The following is a 13,680-nucleotide window of genomic DNA, read 5'->3' as shown; positions in this document are numbered from 1 at the left end:
CATTATTCATTATTCAGCAGCACCCGCTGTTAGAAACCTCTAAATTATCTCGTCCCAGATTCACGCGACGCTGGGAGCTATCATCGTTGTTATTCTCCTTCTCATATGACTCGTACATTCGCTGTCGCCACCGGTCAACAAGACGTCGTGTAATGACTTGAAACACCTCCTCCACTCCCCTATTATCTTTGGCGCTTATTTCGTGACAGCATGACATTGCAAAGTCTAGTTCTGCCTCATCAACGCTGCTGGCATCGCTATCGAGGTCCTCTTCATAATCGCCAGATCCACCGGACCCACTCCCGTTACCCCCACTACCCCCACTACCACCACTACCACTAGTTCCACCACTAATCACACCATTCTCATCACCTCCTCCTCCCCCACTTTGGTCTTCATAGGTTGTGTTATCTTCTAAATGCTCTGGTAAGTCGTAATAATATGGTTTCACATGGCTTGGTGGTGACTCATATGGTTTTAATGAAGGGGTTGAAGGTGATTGTAATTGTAATTGTTGTTGTTGTTGTTGTTGTTGTTGTTGTTGTTGTTGTTGTTGTTGTTGTTGTTGTTGCTGCTGTTGATGTTGTTGATGCTGGGTACTAAATGTATTTCTTCGATTGTTTGACTTGGGCGATAAGACTTGACTGGGTGCCGAAGTACTCATTGATCTTTCTGATTTTAGCCGCTGCCTCCTATCTGTAACACTATGTCGTCTATTTTGGTCAGGCTCACCCAGCAAATCATCGGATCCTGCGACAAGTTGCTGTTGCGAGTGGTCATTTTCTGTGTAATGGCGAGGTGAATGCGAAGATCGGTACTGGGGTTGTTGTTGTTGCTGTTGTCGCCTATGTGGAGACTGGGAAACCCGGTCCCTGCCACTTTGATTACCTCGAGTGGGTTTACGTTTGCGACGAACTAGATGCTTAACAGCATAATTGACGCAATCCTCAAATTTAACCTGCCGTAGAGAAGGGTCTGCATCCACCAAGTCTAGTTTGGTCCCAACTATATGGATCATAATATCGTCATCTACTAGTGGATTATTTTGTAGCTCGTGAATCCATGACTCCATGGCCTCAAACGAGTCGCGCGATGTGATGTCGTAGCAGATAATACCACAGTTGGCCGAACGATAATACATTGGGGCCATGGACCGAAACCGTTCTTGTCCGGCCGTGTCCCAAATTTGCAGCCGGACTATTGTATCATCGTCAACAACAACCTTTTTAGCGAGAAATGATGCCCCGATGGTAGAAGCGTTTCCTTGTTGGAATGTATTGCGGACATATCTCACTACAAATGAAGTTTTACCGACACCTAAAGAAGAAGAAAAAGAAGAAGAAGAAGAAGAAGAAGAAGAAGAAGAAGAAGAAGAAGAAGAAGAAAAACAACTTTAAGTTAGAGACATTAAATGCAAAGACAAATTGTATTTAACGGGAAACGAAAATCTTTCATGCATGGTTATGGATTGGCAAATAAGATGTAAGTTTGGATAAAAAATTTTAAATTTTTTTTAAAAAAAAAAATACAAACCTTGTGAGCCGAGGATGACTATTTTGGAGTCCAGGCTATTCATCTGGAACTCACACTATATATGAAAAAGAAAGAAGAGAGAGAGAAAAAAAAAATAATAAAAAGACTTATTGAAGATTTGATTTTGTAAAAGTTGATGATTTCAGTTTAGATTTAAGGAAAAAAAAAAGGGGGTTTTATATCTCTGCAGAAAGCCTTGTTTCCTTTTTAGGCGATGGTGAGGACAAGAAGGAAATAAAGATATGGTATGGAAAAAGCAATTTCCGATAAGAAAAGATCGCGATCCAAGTATAAAGGTAGAACTTGTTCTATTTCAAAAGAACAGGCCTTGATTATTGAGCAGTTGAAATGCCTGGGTATTTTCTAAAAAAAAAAAAACTGTAATCTATTGTTCTAAAATCGTTTGTTGTTCCAAATGATCTTGTTAGGAATTGTGATGATGATGATGATGATGATGAATGTGGTGGTGGTGGTGGTGGTAATGATGAGTCTTAAAAAAAAAAAAAAAAAAAAAAAAAGGAGAAAAAAAAAAAAAAAAGGAGTTTTGGTGGTGGTGGGAAAGCGAAGAAGAAGAAAAAAAAAAGCCAAAGGGGGCGGCTGGCTGTGGCAGACAACAGTTGACTTTATAAGCAGCAGCAGCAGCAGCAGCAGCAGCAGCCTGCGCAGACACCACCAAGGCAAAAGGCAATAGTAGCAGTTATTATTATTATTATTATTATTATTATTATTATTATTATTATTATTATTATTATTATTATAATAATTATTAGTAGTAGTACTACTACTACTATTAAGCCGCAACAGATTGCCAAATAAGCATTACAACATAGTATTTAATTTTTTAATACTTAATATTTAAAACTTAATATTTAAAACTTAATATTTAACAGTTAAGACTTAACCAATTGTGTTACATATCTACATGTAACAAATCCACTCCTCTAAGATTTTTCAGGGCTCTATCACCAGCTTACCACAAACAAACCCCTCCAAATCCCTCGCTATCCACCTCAATATATATATATATATATATATATATACTACCAACGCTTCTCTGACCCCCTCCTCCTCCTAAGTTAAATGTCTCTCATTAAATCGGCTTTTTGGAGGCCAGCGGTCTTTTCAACAACTAAACCTGCTGCTTGGCTGTATGCACGGTTAATGTCCACAGCTTCTAAAAAGAACGCAACCTCCATAGCAAACGAGGGAAAAACCATTGCCAATAAACAGCAACTTTATGTCATTGATCATCTGTCACCAGGGTCAATCTTTTTTCTCCCACATGGTGCCCGAATTTTTAATAGACTTGTCGAATTCATGCGTGCCCAACAACGCTGTTATGGCTTTGAGGAGGTAGTCACTCCACTCATTTACAAAGATGATCTTTGGAAAACTTCTGGTCATTGGAAACACTACAAGGATGATATGTTCCAGGTTTCAGCCCAACATCACAAGGATACCACTGCACAAACTACCTCCGAGGGAGAAACTCCTGAGACTACCACTCCTTCTGAGCCACATACTCATACAGGACCTATTTCTGATGAAGATGCTCTTCAAATCTATGGCCTTAAGCCAATGAACTGCCCAGGCCATTGCGTCATGTACTCTAAACACCCCCATTCTTTCCGTGATTTGCCTATTCGCTACTCTGATTTTTCTCCTCTTCACCGTAATGAATCATCCGGAGCACTTTCCGGTCTTACTCGTGTTCGTAAATTCCACCAAGATGATGGTCATATCTTTTGTCTTCCCTCCCAAATCCAAGCTGAAATCGAGGGTTGTCTCAAAATGATCCAAGCCTCATATTCTGTTTTTAAACTCAATGAATTTCGTTTTGTTCTTTCCACTAGACCAGAGTCTTATGCCGGCTCTCTTGAAGTCTGGGATAAGGCCGAGGAAAACCTAAAACAAGCTCTCAACAACTCAGGCCGCGAATGGGAACTTAACCCAGGTGATGGCGCCTTTTATGGCCCTAAAATTGACATTCTTGTCAAGGACAACAATGGAAAAGAACACCAAACTGCAACTATCCAACTTGATTTCCAGCTCCCTCAAAACTTTCATCTCAAATACGTCACCGGCTCTTCTACAACCGACTCTGCCACCGGCGCAATTACTCCTGTCGAGGAAACCCCGGTCCTTATTCACCGTGCTATTTTTGGCTCACTTGAACGTTTCATGGCCATTCTTATCGACCATTTCAATGGCCATTGGCCCTTCTGGCTCAATCCCCGCCAGGCAGTTATCATCCCCATTGCTTCTCGTCACCACGAGTACGCTTCAGCCATCTTTTCCCAGCTCTCGGGCAAATATAACTTTAAATATACATACCCAAGCGTTTCAACTTCTGGTTCCACAGATGCCATTGTTCTTCCAGAGCTTCTTCACTCCCGCTACTTTAATGTCGATCTCTTTGATGCTGACGAAACTGTGGGAGCCCGCACTAGACGTGCCATCTCAGAAGGATACAGCTACATTATTGTGGTTGGTGATAAGGAAATGGAGGACCGTAAGCTTAGCATCCGCACTAGAGAATCTAGAAATACCCAGTACCTTGACATTGACCAAACAATTTCTATGTTCAGTCAACTAGAAGACGCCTACCAATGAAATCATACACACTCAAATATATAGGTGGTTTCAATATCAATTTATTTTGTATATAATAATGAATATAAATTAGCTTTACTTTTTTTTTGTTAAAATAATTCCATTAAAATTTTTTAAAATATTTTTAGGGGTTAAACTGCAATGCTGAATAAAATCCTAAATATAACTAAAAAAAAAGAAATACAATACAGTATTTTTGAAGATTTATCAAAACTGAAAAAAATGAAAGGAGAAAGGTGAAGTTTCGAAAAAAAAAAAGTTACTTTTTGTTATATTAAATCATCTTTTTAGGTAATTTAGTTACTTACAGAAACATATCTCAGTACTTTGTCACAAGCACAATCACTTCATAAAATTTATCCAGATTACATGTAAAGATGGAGTGTAAATGAAATCTCATGATTTCATGGAACATAAAAAAAATCAAAAAAAATCAAAAAAAATCAAAATAAATTAAAATAAATCAAAATAAATAACAATATGAAATAATAGGTATCAGCTTTAACTGCCTTTCTTTTTTGTCATCTTGCTTTCCCGTTTCAACACATCTAAGGCCACATCCAAACTGCTCTTGTCAAGTTCTGGAGTTTCCCAGTCTCCATTGGGCACAAAATCAACAAACGGCGGAGGCTCCAACAGACCGGGCCATAAATCTCCTGGCAAAAAGTTTGATACTGTATTGAAGAAATCTTGTCTCATATTTAGTTCTTCCGTTAGCATTTTTTCAACCTTGGTAGTCATTTCATCAATTAAAGCTTCCATGTGATTTTTGAAACGACGCCTCCGTTCAATCTCAACAACTAGTCTTTGATATGACATCCAAAATAGAGAATAATACTCCACAAGAGATTTCATTTCACGTAGTGGTATTCCGATTCCTGCAGTATACTCTACCTGTCGTTGTAGTTCTTCATCTAAATATTTAACTGGTTGAACCTTTTCTTGGTATTCTTGTAGCTCATCCAAATATTGTAGTAATTCTTCTTTACCAAACTTTTCTAGCTTTTCAAAAGTCTTTTTCGTTTTTTCGTATATTCCAGTTGATAATTCTATCTGGAAATGCTGTACTTCTCCTGTTAAACTTTCGATATCTTTGAACCGATCCTGCAGCTCATCAATCACACCAACAAGTTCCTGCGAATCGTTTTCCAAAACAAGAACCAAGTCATTTAAATCATCGTAGCCGTCATCACCATTTACCTTTTTCCCTTCCCGTTTTTTCCTTCGTGCCTCCACATCCATATACATCTCCATTGCTTGTATACACTGGTCATAGTGTCGTGCTAGTGACTCTAACAGCATTGCCATTGCATGAGCATGAGTTGCCACTTCTGTTGTTTGATTATGAGCTTCTTCTAACCTTTTTTCAATTCCTGATTTCCACTCTCCAGAGCCAATGCTCGTCCTCGCAATCCGTTCAATATTTTCAACTAGTTGTGGAACTGCCATGCATGAAAAAGCAGCAATCTTTTGGGAGATTTTCCGCACAATGCTATCAGTATCAGCATGAGCTTGCTGAATCACGTCTATGGCAGCTGTTGTAGTATTTTTGAGCTGGGAAACAGCTTCTTCGTCAACAAAGCTTCGTAGGTTCCGTGCCACAACTGAACTTATTTCTGGAATATTAGCCTTGCTTGCGCCATTTTCTTCGGCTATTTTAAAACTCCTCTTCAAGTTGTCATATTCTATTGCTGTGTCCAACTTACATGATTCTAATAGTTGCAATGCTTTTGTAAGTTTCCTGTCTTCTTCATCCAAGAGCTCTAACGATGTCTATTGACAAATGTTAGTAGCTATACAAAAATCTCTTCCAAATATTTGTCTTAATCATACCTCAAATACCGTTCGACTTTTGGTAATACTGATAGTAACTTTTTCTTGAATCTGTTTTAGAGTATCTATCTGACCAGTTAAGGCTGTGTACAAGTACTGAGATTGTGCCCATAGTACTGATGCATTTTCTAGTTGTAAACGTACATCGGACAGAAGCGAATTAGCATCAGTGCAAATAGGCCCTGCAATGGAAAGTGATTCTTTGGCTTCTTGAATCCAGCGATCAAGCTTTATGTAAAGTACACTGTCGCTGGTGGTACTAGTGTTGGTGCTAATAGTTCCGCCGCCGCCACCCCCGATCGCCGGCTTGGTATCTGTGTTATCTTTAAGTATTGTACTCGAGGAAACTGGTGTCCTCGAATGATCACGAATAGGGGGGTTTATAGCCGAGCTCATAGTCGTGAAAAAACATAAACCATTGCCAACGATTTAAAAGATTCTAAAATATTTTACTTTTATTGATTTTTTTTTTTTTGGTTATTGGCTTTGTCTCAAAATAAAAACAGGGCCCATAAAAAACGATGTGATTAGCAACTCCAATATCTCAGTGCTGTAATATATTCAATGACTTATTTTACGCCGTATGTGCAAGGCTTAACATCAGAGGGAATTTATGAATCAGGCACAAACATTTACTGAATTAGAATACAACCCAAATCCAAATCGGTGTATGGTTCAAAAAAGTCATCGGTTTGATGCCTGATGTATACTATTATTATTCCATTTTTTTTATTACCTAGCGATGATAGTCAATGACTTCTTTTTTTTTTTACCCCTGAGTCGTCTGAATATTCAACGGCACGCGGCTGCATGTGTAGGAAGAGAATTTTTAAAGATTCTAACTTCAAACTAAAAAAGTCCGGCCAATAATTTGAATATCTTTGTTAATCTTTGCCAAAAAAAAAAAAAAAAAAATCTAAAAACAAAGAAAATGATTTTTTATTAATTTTTCAATGATTATTGATAGGTGTGGGTTTGACATGCAAGTCATAAAAATCTTGGGGAATGGAAAGGGTCCATTTTTTTCATCATAGTTCAAAAAAAACATGCAGATCCCCTAATGAACAATTACCTCGAATGAGATATATATCCTCATTTATATCACAGTTTTAAATTTTTTTTCAAAAAAAAATATAATTAATATACCTTTTTTTTTTTTATTTCTGCAAGTATGAATATCTGTTTTACCATCAAAGCTTTTAGGCTTTTCTTTCAATTCATACAACAAAGCATCCATGGGTTTTAAAAAAAGTTCAAATCAAATTATGTTTAAAATTTTTTTTTACAAAAAGCGATATATTTTTTACATTTAAATTCAATCATTATATATTTTACAAAAGTATATATATAAAAGGTTAGGATTTCTTGGAAATACAAAAGACATTCTTAGACCTTGTTCACCCTTTTTCTCCACTCCGAAATTCATTTTTTCCACATTACCATATCAACAAAACCTCTTAAATTTCATCTTAAATTTTGATTTTTGATTTTTTTCATTCTGTTATTTATTTCATCAAAAATTATTTCTTCGATATCCACAATGATTAGAGGGCAATAAAAGCTTGCTTTCACCATAGCTAACTTTTTCTCGGAGATTTCCCGATATTTGAAACGCAGTTCTATTTAAAACCAGATTATTGAAATTTTTTATTTTTTATTTTTTTGGATCCGTAAAACATTCAAATACCTAGATTTTGTTAAAGTTTTAGGTATATTTTTAAAGTATGCTTATAAGCATAAATAAAGATATAATTATATCTTTATTTCATTCTATGGGTTTATTTTTTATTTGTTACTTCAATTTGTATCATCTCTGATTATGAAAAATTCATCACCAATAAAAACCTAATAAGTATAAGGGATTCTCTTTATTTTCTTTTTTTTTTTTTTTTTTTTTTTTTTTTTTTTCTTTTCTTTTATTTTTTGTAGACTTATTTTCTTGTAGAAATTCTAAAAATACAATTTTTTTTTATTAAAATCAAAATGGTCGGTGAAACACCGATCTTTTGAAGATTCGATACCAAGTGGATTATTTCTTCTCACCAGTGTTTCTTTTTATCTCAACTTTTTTTAATTTTACAAACCGATGAAAGACAAATAAATTGATAAAATGAAAAAAAAATTACCATGACAGCATATCTGGATCTTATTAAATATCACGTTTTAATGTACTTTAATTACAGCAATATCAAATTTCATCAGATTTTTAACTACAACTCGACTTTAAAAACTTACATATATGTATATATAACTATATATATATAGTTTGTTAATAAAAAAAAAATTGGTCTTTGGAAGAAAGCAAAATTTCACTTTGTGAATATGTAATTATGACTTTTGTTCAAATGCAAAACAATATACAAAAAAAAGAAAAGAAAATTTGAAAATAAAATGCAAAGATGAAATGAAACTGTGTCATCAATTATAGACTTCAGCATGTGTCATTTTCAGCCAGTTGGCAAAGTTGACATTATTCATAAACTCCTTGTAAATCTCCTGCTTTTTAAAGTCGTCCAGTTCCTCACCATTACCAGCAGTACCATGATGATGACTTAACGTGCTATCACTATTGTCAACTGATGTTCCAAATGTTGTAACTGGCAGTGCACTACTGATGTCAAATCCTTTATCCTCGTCTCGATCAGTGTGTGATGACGTGGACGAGTCAAAAATGGATGAAACGCGACGCAGACTAATACGCTTGGAACCGCTGCTAGCACGGCGTGAATCATCCATGAGAGTTGCTCCAGATCCAGGAACAACCGAAGAAATAACACTACCACGTGGACTATTGGTGATCATGCTGGGTATACTATTTCCATCGCCACTGGAACTATGCTTGTGCTTAGAATCGCCGCTACTACTCTTACGAGAAGTACTGCGGCCAGAAAGGGATCGGAGTAAAGACACAGCATGGCTTCCAGGACCAGATGAAAAATGGGAACTTGTGCTTGGTGCTGGAGGTGGTGGCTGAACAAAAACAGAAGGGGTAGTTTTGCTATTGCTCGGTGAGCCTTTAGAGCTACTCCCACTACTGTTTCGAGAGTGGGACGACAAACGACGGGAAGAAAAAAAAGAATGGTGGGCTTTTTCTTTTTCAGCAGATCCAGAAGACATTGACTGGGCGTGGGGAGAAGTAGTACTCGACCCAGGACCAGAAGTAGGAGTATAAAACGATTGTAAGTCAGCAAAGTAGTCCTCATCATCATCTAAATTGTTAAGAGTGAGAGTAAGCGTAGGAGGAAGAGAGTATCTTTTTGGCTTTTGTGGAGTGCCCGGTGAGCCATCGGAGGTATGAGAGCCAGTACCATTGGGTTTCTTTCCAGCCTTGGCTTTTTGAGAGGGTTTGCCGGACCTTTTAGAAGATTGGGCAACATTAGATGCGCTGCCATTGATAGTGGGTAATGTCAGATTGTACATGCTCTGAGTGAGATTAGTAGTGCTAGCACTCTGACCAACAGAAGAACTTTTCACAAGTTTACCAAACTTCTTGCGCTCTTTTGGAGGTGTGATACCCTGAGAAGAATGAAGCACAGGTGGTGCTGCAAGAGTAGGCGCATTGGGTTGGGTGGTTCCATTTACATGCCTTGAAGAGGAAGAAGGCTTGGAGGGAGTAGAATTTAACAAAGGCGCAGAAACAGTGCTAGATGCATTAGAGTTGGCAACTGTGGAGCCATTACTAGTACTTTTATTAGCTTTGTCAGTGGAAGCGCTAAAACTGGTGATAGTAGCGGTGCTGCTACTACTGGTAACGCGTGGCTTATTAGAGCGGCCTATGTATTCGCTGTCACTTTCAAGGTCGCTATTGGTTCCTGTATTGAGCGGGCTGCGACCTGAAGAAACACGACGTGAGCTATTGGATAATTCCATGCTCATTCTGCGGCTTCCTTGATGAGGAATAACTAGATTGTTACCCGAGGAAGAAGTCAGGTTAAACGCAGAAGAAGAGGCAGCGACGTTAGACATGATGGGGCTTAAGCCACCGTTAATAGTATTACGATCCCCAATCTCAATCTTGGGTTCTAGGAAGCAAGAGAGCGGTGCGAGGAAACGGGAAGTAAGAGTAGCAAAATGAAAGCGAATAGCAAAATCAATGGTCTTAGGGGTGCCCAAAATTTTGGCAATCTCATCAGGACTGATTGTTCCAGTCTTGGATTCGCGAACAGCCATGACGTATTCAATTGTCTTGGGAATTGCCAGTTGAAGCGCTGATGCTGACATTTGGGTAATTTGAGCAACAAACTTTGACTCAGGAATAAGTAGTCGACCATTCTTGGTAATATGGGTAATAGACCGGCGCATAGCAGCACGAGCAGTAATATTAAGTTCTTCTTGCTGTTTATTCTTTAATTGAGAAGCAGATTCTTGGAATTGTTGCTGGAAGTTGTGCTGCTGAATTTTCAGCGTAGCATTATTAGAAGATGCGTGGCTTGTATGAAAACCACTAGCTGTGCGGGGTCGCTCTTCAAGAATAGTAACAATTGGAGTATTTTTACCTTGCGATGATCCAGCAGTGGTAGAGTTAGTGACTGGGACCGTTTTGTAACTCGAATTTGTACTAGAGTTATGGGATTTGGTCGAAGTATTTGGTGACGGCGTAGATCGTGAAGAGGGAGAAACAACTGATTGCCGCTTTGATAACCCAAATTTGGAAAAAAACTTATTGATGAGGCCATTCCCATTTGGGTTAGAGCTTGCTGAAGGTGTTGAGGTGGGATGCGCTTTTTTAGGTGAGGTGGTTGGAGAAGAAGTATGCTTATTTGCAACAGTCTGATAATTTTGGCGATGTGCGGTAGATGCTGTATCAGCTGTAATAGTAGGAGGTATAGTAGGACTTGAAATAATTACAAAATTGGCAAAAGAAGTCCAAATATTGTTTTGTCTCCGTAAAATTCCAACACCACTGTGAAAAGTTCGGTAGTAGAAATAAGGAGAAGTAATGTGTTGCTTACTGAGAGCAAGGTTATAATTATTATTAGAAGCTGAACCAGAACCAATAGAAATTGCAGTGGCCAGTTTTGCAGCATGTTTTTGCGAGGCGATAAGCTTAGCGTTTGGAGACAAAACAAAAAGCAAAATATTTTTGTTGCGGGAAATGGACAATTTACTGGTAGTACTGTGACAAATTCCAGAGGTATTCATGTTGCCTACAGAATCCATAGATATGCCGAAAATACTTTCCAGCAAAAAGGGGCTGGTGATGCCGGTGATACCAGACTCAAAATCCAGGGGTGCGCATTGAGGCGTCACATATTCTCTGACCCTGCCTCCGTATGGGATAGGTCGAATCAAGTCCAAGATAAGCGAAATAAAAGTTGAAACTAAGTGTGGAGAATTACCATAAACCACAATAGGCTTACCTAGAAGGACATACTCGTAGATGAGATAAATATCAGCAATGTCAGAAATGTAATTAATTATGTAATCCCAAGTTCCAGAGGGCTCGGAGGCAGTGATGACTGGGGCGTCAGCTGGAACTGCCGTTTTGGTGTCGAGCATAGACTCTGTAGAAGTGAGATTAGATGTTGATGCATATGCAGTAGGCTTTGGTTGTTTTTTGGTGGATATGTTATTTGTAGAAAAGTTTGTCGAGAGAGAATAAAGTTTATGAGTATTCCTTCCCATGGAATGGAAATGAGCAGAAGAAGAATCGAGATCAACAGTTCCAAGGAGAGGAACAGACTCGTGATGCGGGATCGACACTGTAAAAATGGTTCCCAAAAAGCCCAACTCAAGAGTTGAGTTAGGCTTAGGGTCAGGCCATGTAGTCATATCGGAAATGGCAGAGTTTATAATGTGGAGTTTATATTCGTCGTCTCTTGAAAAGTCATTGTTGGGACGACCTGCAACATCATAAATGACCTGCAAACATGCGTTGAAAAGCTGTGGGTAGTTAAGTCTGGAAAGGATAACAATTGAATCCTGGAAAACAACACCCTCGTTGGTGACTGTAGTGGAGGCTAAGACAAAGCCATAAATATCGGGCCGTTTGGTTGAAGTTTGATTATTTGTGTCCAAAGATCTGTCAGCGGCTAAGGAAGAGGATGAGGCCAAAGTAATGGGGAAAAAAGGTTGCGACGACGGAACCCAAGGAGATTTTGCAGAAGCAAAGCGAGATGAGGGGATCACCGTTGTTGGCGACGGTTCAAACCTAAAAGAGTGAAACTGAGACGTGCATGAGCTAATGGAAGGTCCTTCTAAATTAGCGGCAGCTTGTTTTGAAAAAAAATTGGTAACAGTGCAATCAAGGTTTGGAGTTGGTTCAGGCAGTGCACAAGAACTAATGATTTGAGTATCATCTTTACTAAAAGAAAAAAACGAAGATTCCTCAGGAAGCAACGATTTAATAACTGGGAGAGAATCTGCAGAGTTGTTATGAGTTACTAGGGCAATTGCGACGGCCCATTTACCTAAACCTGCTGCTGCAGTTTTGAGAGAGCTACCATGGGTGCTGTTAGGATTGTTGGAAGGTGAGTTGAGAGACAAAGGAGTTTTTGGTGTTGCGGGAGAGCTTAAAGCCGTACTACTATTGGAGCTACGTAGTAGTCTAAGAGAAGGTGACCTATGTTGTGACTTTGGAGGAAGAGTTGGTGGGGTTGATGAAGAATGGATTGAAAGTGGTGCCACTGGAGGGATAGTTGTATGGGTTTGCATTGGAGGAGTAGGAGGAGCAGGGGATGATGATTCCGAAGAAGAATGGCCAATTTCCAAAGGGGTGACTGGCGAGAGGATGGAGTGGTGCCGAGTGATAAGTGCAGGAGGGGCCGAATGCAGAGTAGGTGCCAATGGAGCGGTCTGGGGGATAGGCTCCAGTGGGGGAGGCCGTTTAGTTTGATGATAGGTGATGGACAATGGCGAGGTAACTGGACGTGCTGAAGAAGATGTTGCTGTTGGTACTGCTGCTGCCGCTGCTGCTGCTGATGTTGGTACTGTTGGTGCTTCTGTTGGTGGTGGTTGCAGGGACGACAACGACGGCGAAGATAATGCAGTCAGCGGAGGGTGATGTGGTTGTTGCTCAGCCAAAGAAAGGCTAGACGCCGATTGTAAAGCCGCAGCTGATGCAGCGTCCGAAGCCACGGATGCAGAATGATTATTATCGTCCAGAATAGTACTGTCGATAGAAGGAGGAGCCTCAGTATCGTCTTCAATTTGAGCTTGAGCTTGTTCTTGAAGAGCTGCAAGTTGTTGCTGAAGCTTGAGCATTTTAGAATCTGAAGATGCAGATCCTGGAGTTGTAGTTCCTGAGCTTGAAAGAATTGGAGATGGTGGAACTGTGGCTGCAGATGTTGTAGAGTAACGCTTGTCACGGTCCAACAGGCGGATCTGGGTAGTTGAATTGACACGTCCTGGTGACCTAGGAGGAATAGGTGGAGCTTCTAAGGATTTTGCTGGAGAATAGAGCATTGGAGGTTTCCTGGACAAGCCGAGCTGTTGTTGTTGAGCCTGTGGATGCTGTGGAATCATTGGAGTTGTTGGAGTTATTGGAGTATGTGGAATCGAGGAAGTTAATGAGGAGACAAAGGAGTCAGTGCCCGAGGCCGAAATTGATGAATGGTCGCTAGACGACGCACTTGATGAAGACAAAGACCCTGTCATGTCAATCGGAGGGTCAGTACTTGACTGATTTGACAGCATGGTCATTTGTAAATAAATATAAATTTTTTATAAAAAAATTATATATATAAGGAAGTTGAAAAAAAA

At 39.2% G+C, this 13,680-nt stretch overlaps 4 protein-coding genes across 4 annotated transcripts; 1 reads left to right on the top strand and 3 right to left on the bottom strand.

The window, feature by feature from the left end:
- Nucleotides 1–13: 13 nt before the first annotated feature.
- Nucleotides 14–1,576, bottom strand: SAPINGB_P006015 (uncharacterized protein; the record flags this gene model as incomplete). Its single annotated transcript, XM_032000729.1, has 2 exons — nucleotides 14–1,317; nucleotides 1,534–1,576. 2 exons carry the CDS (start codon nucleotides 1,574–1,576, stop codon nucleotides 14–16), a joined length of 1,347 nt encoding a protein of 448 aa, XP_031856620.1.
- Nucleotides 1,577–2,613: 1,037 nt separating this feature from the next.
- SAPINGB_P006014 (uncharacterized protein) lies at nucleotides 2,614–4,146 on the top strand (the record flags this gene model as incomplete). Its single annotated transcript, XM_032000728.1, has 1 exon — nucleotides 2,614–4,146. The coding sequence occupies one exon, from the start codon at nucleotides 2,614–2,616 to the stop codon at nucleotides 4,144–4,146; it is 1,533 nt and encodes a 510-aa protein (XP_031856619.1).
- Nucleotides 4,147–4,647: 501 nt separating this feature from the next.
- SAPINGB_P006013 (uncharacterized protein) lies at nucleotides 4,648–6,375 on the bottom strand (the record flags this gene model as incomplete). Its single annotated transcript, XM_032000727.1, has 3 exons — nucleotides 4,648–5,798; nucleotides 5,853–5,919; nucleotides 5,980–6,375. The coding sequence occupies 3 exons, from the start codon at nucleotides 6,373–6,375 to the stop codon at nucleotides 4,648–4,650; spliced, it is 1,614 nt and encodes a 537-aa protein (XP_031856618.1).
- Nucleotides 6,376–8,397: 2,022 nt separating this feature from the next.
- Nucleotides 8,398–13,620, bottom strand: SAPINGB_P006012 (uncharacterized protein; the record flags this gene model as incomplete). Its single annotated transcript, XM_032000726.1, has 1 exon — nucleotides 8,398–13,620. The coding sequence occupies one exon, from the start codon at nucleotides 13,618–13,620 to the stop codon at nucleotides 8,398–8,400; it is 5,223 nt and encodes a 1,740-aa protein (XP_031856617.1).
- Between the last annotated feature and the right edge of the window lie 60 nt (nucleotides 13,621–13,680).

This window comes from Magnusiomyces paraingens, assembly GCF_902498895.1.
Source record: "Magnusiomyces paraingens strain CBS 517.90 genome assembly, contig: contig5, whole genome shotgun sequence".
In the NCBI taxonomy this organism is placed as follows: domain Eukaryota; kingdom Fungi; phylum Ascomycota; class Dipodascomycetes; order Dipodascales; family Dipodascaceae; genus Magnusiomyces; species Magnusiomyces paraingens.
The sequence above is the reverse complement of the archived record's forward strand: the minus strand, read 5'-3'. Positions and strand labels throughout refer to the sequence as shown.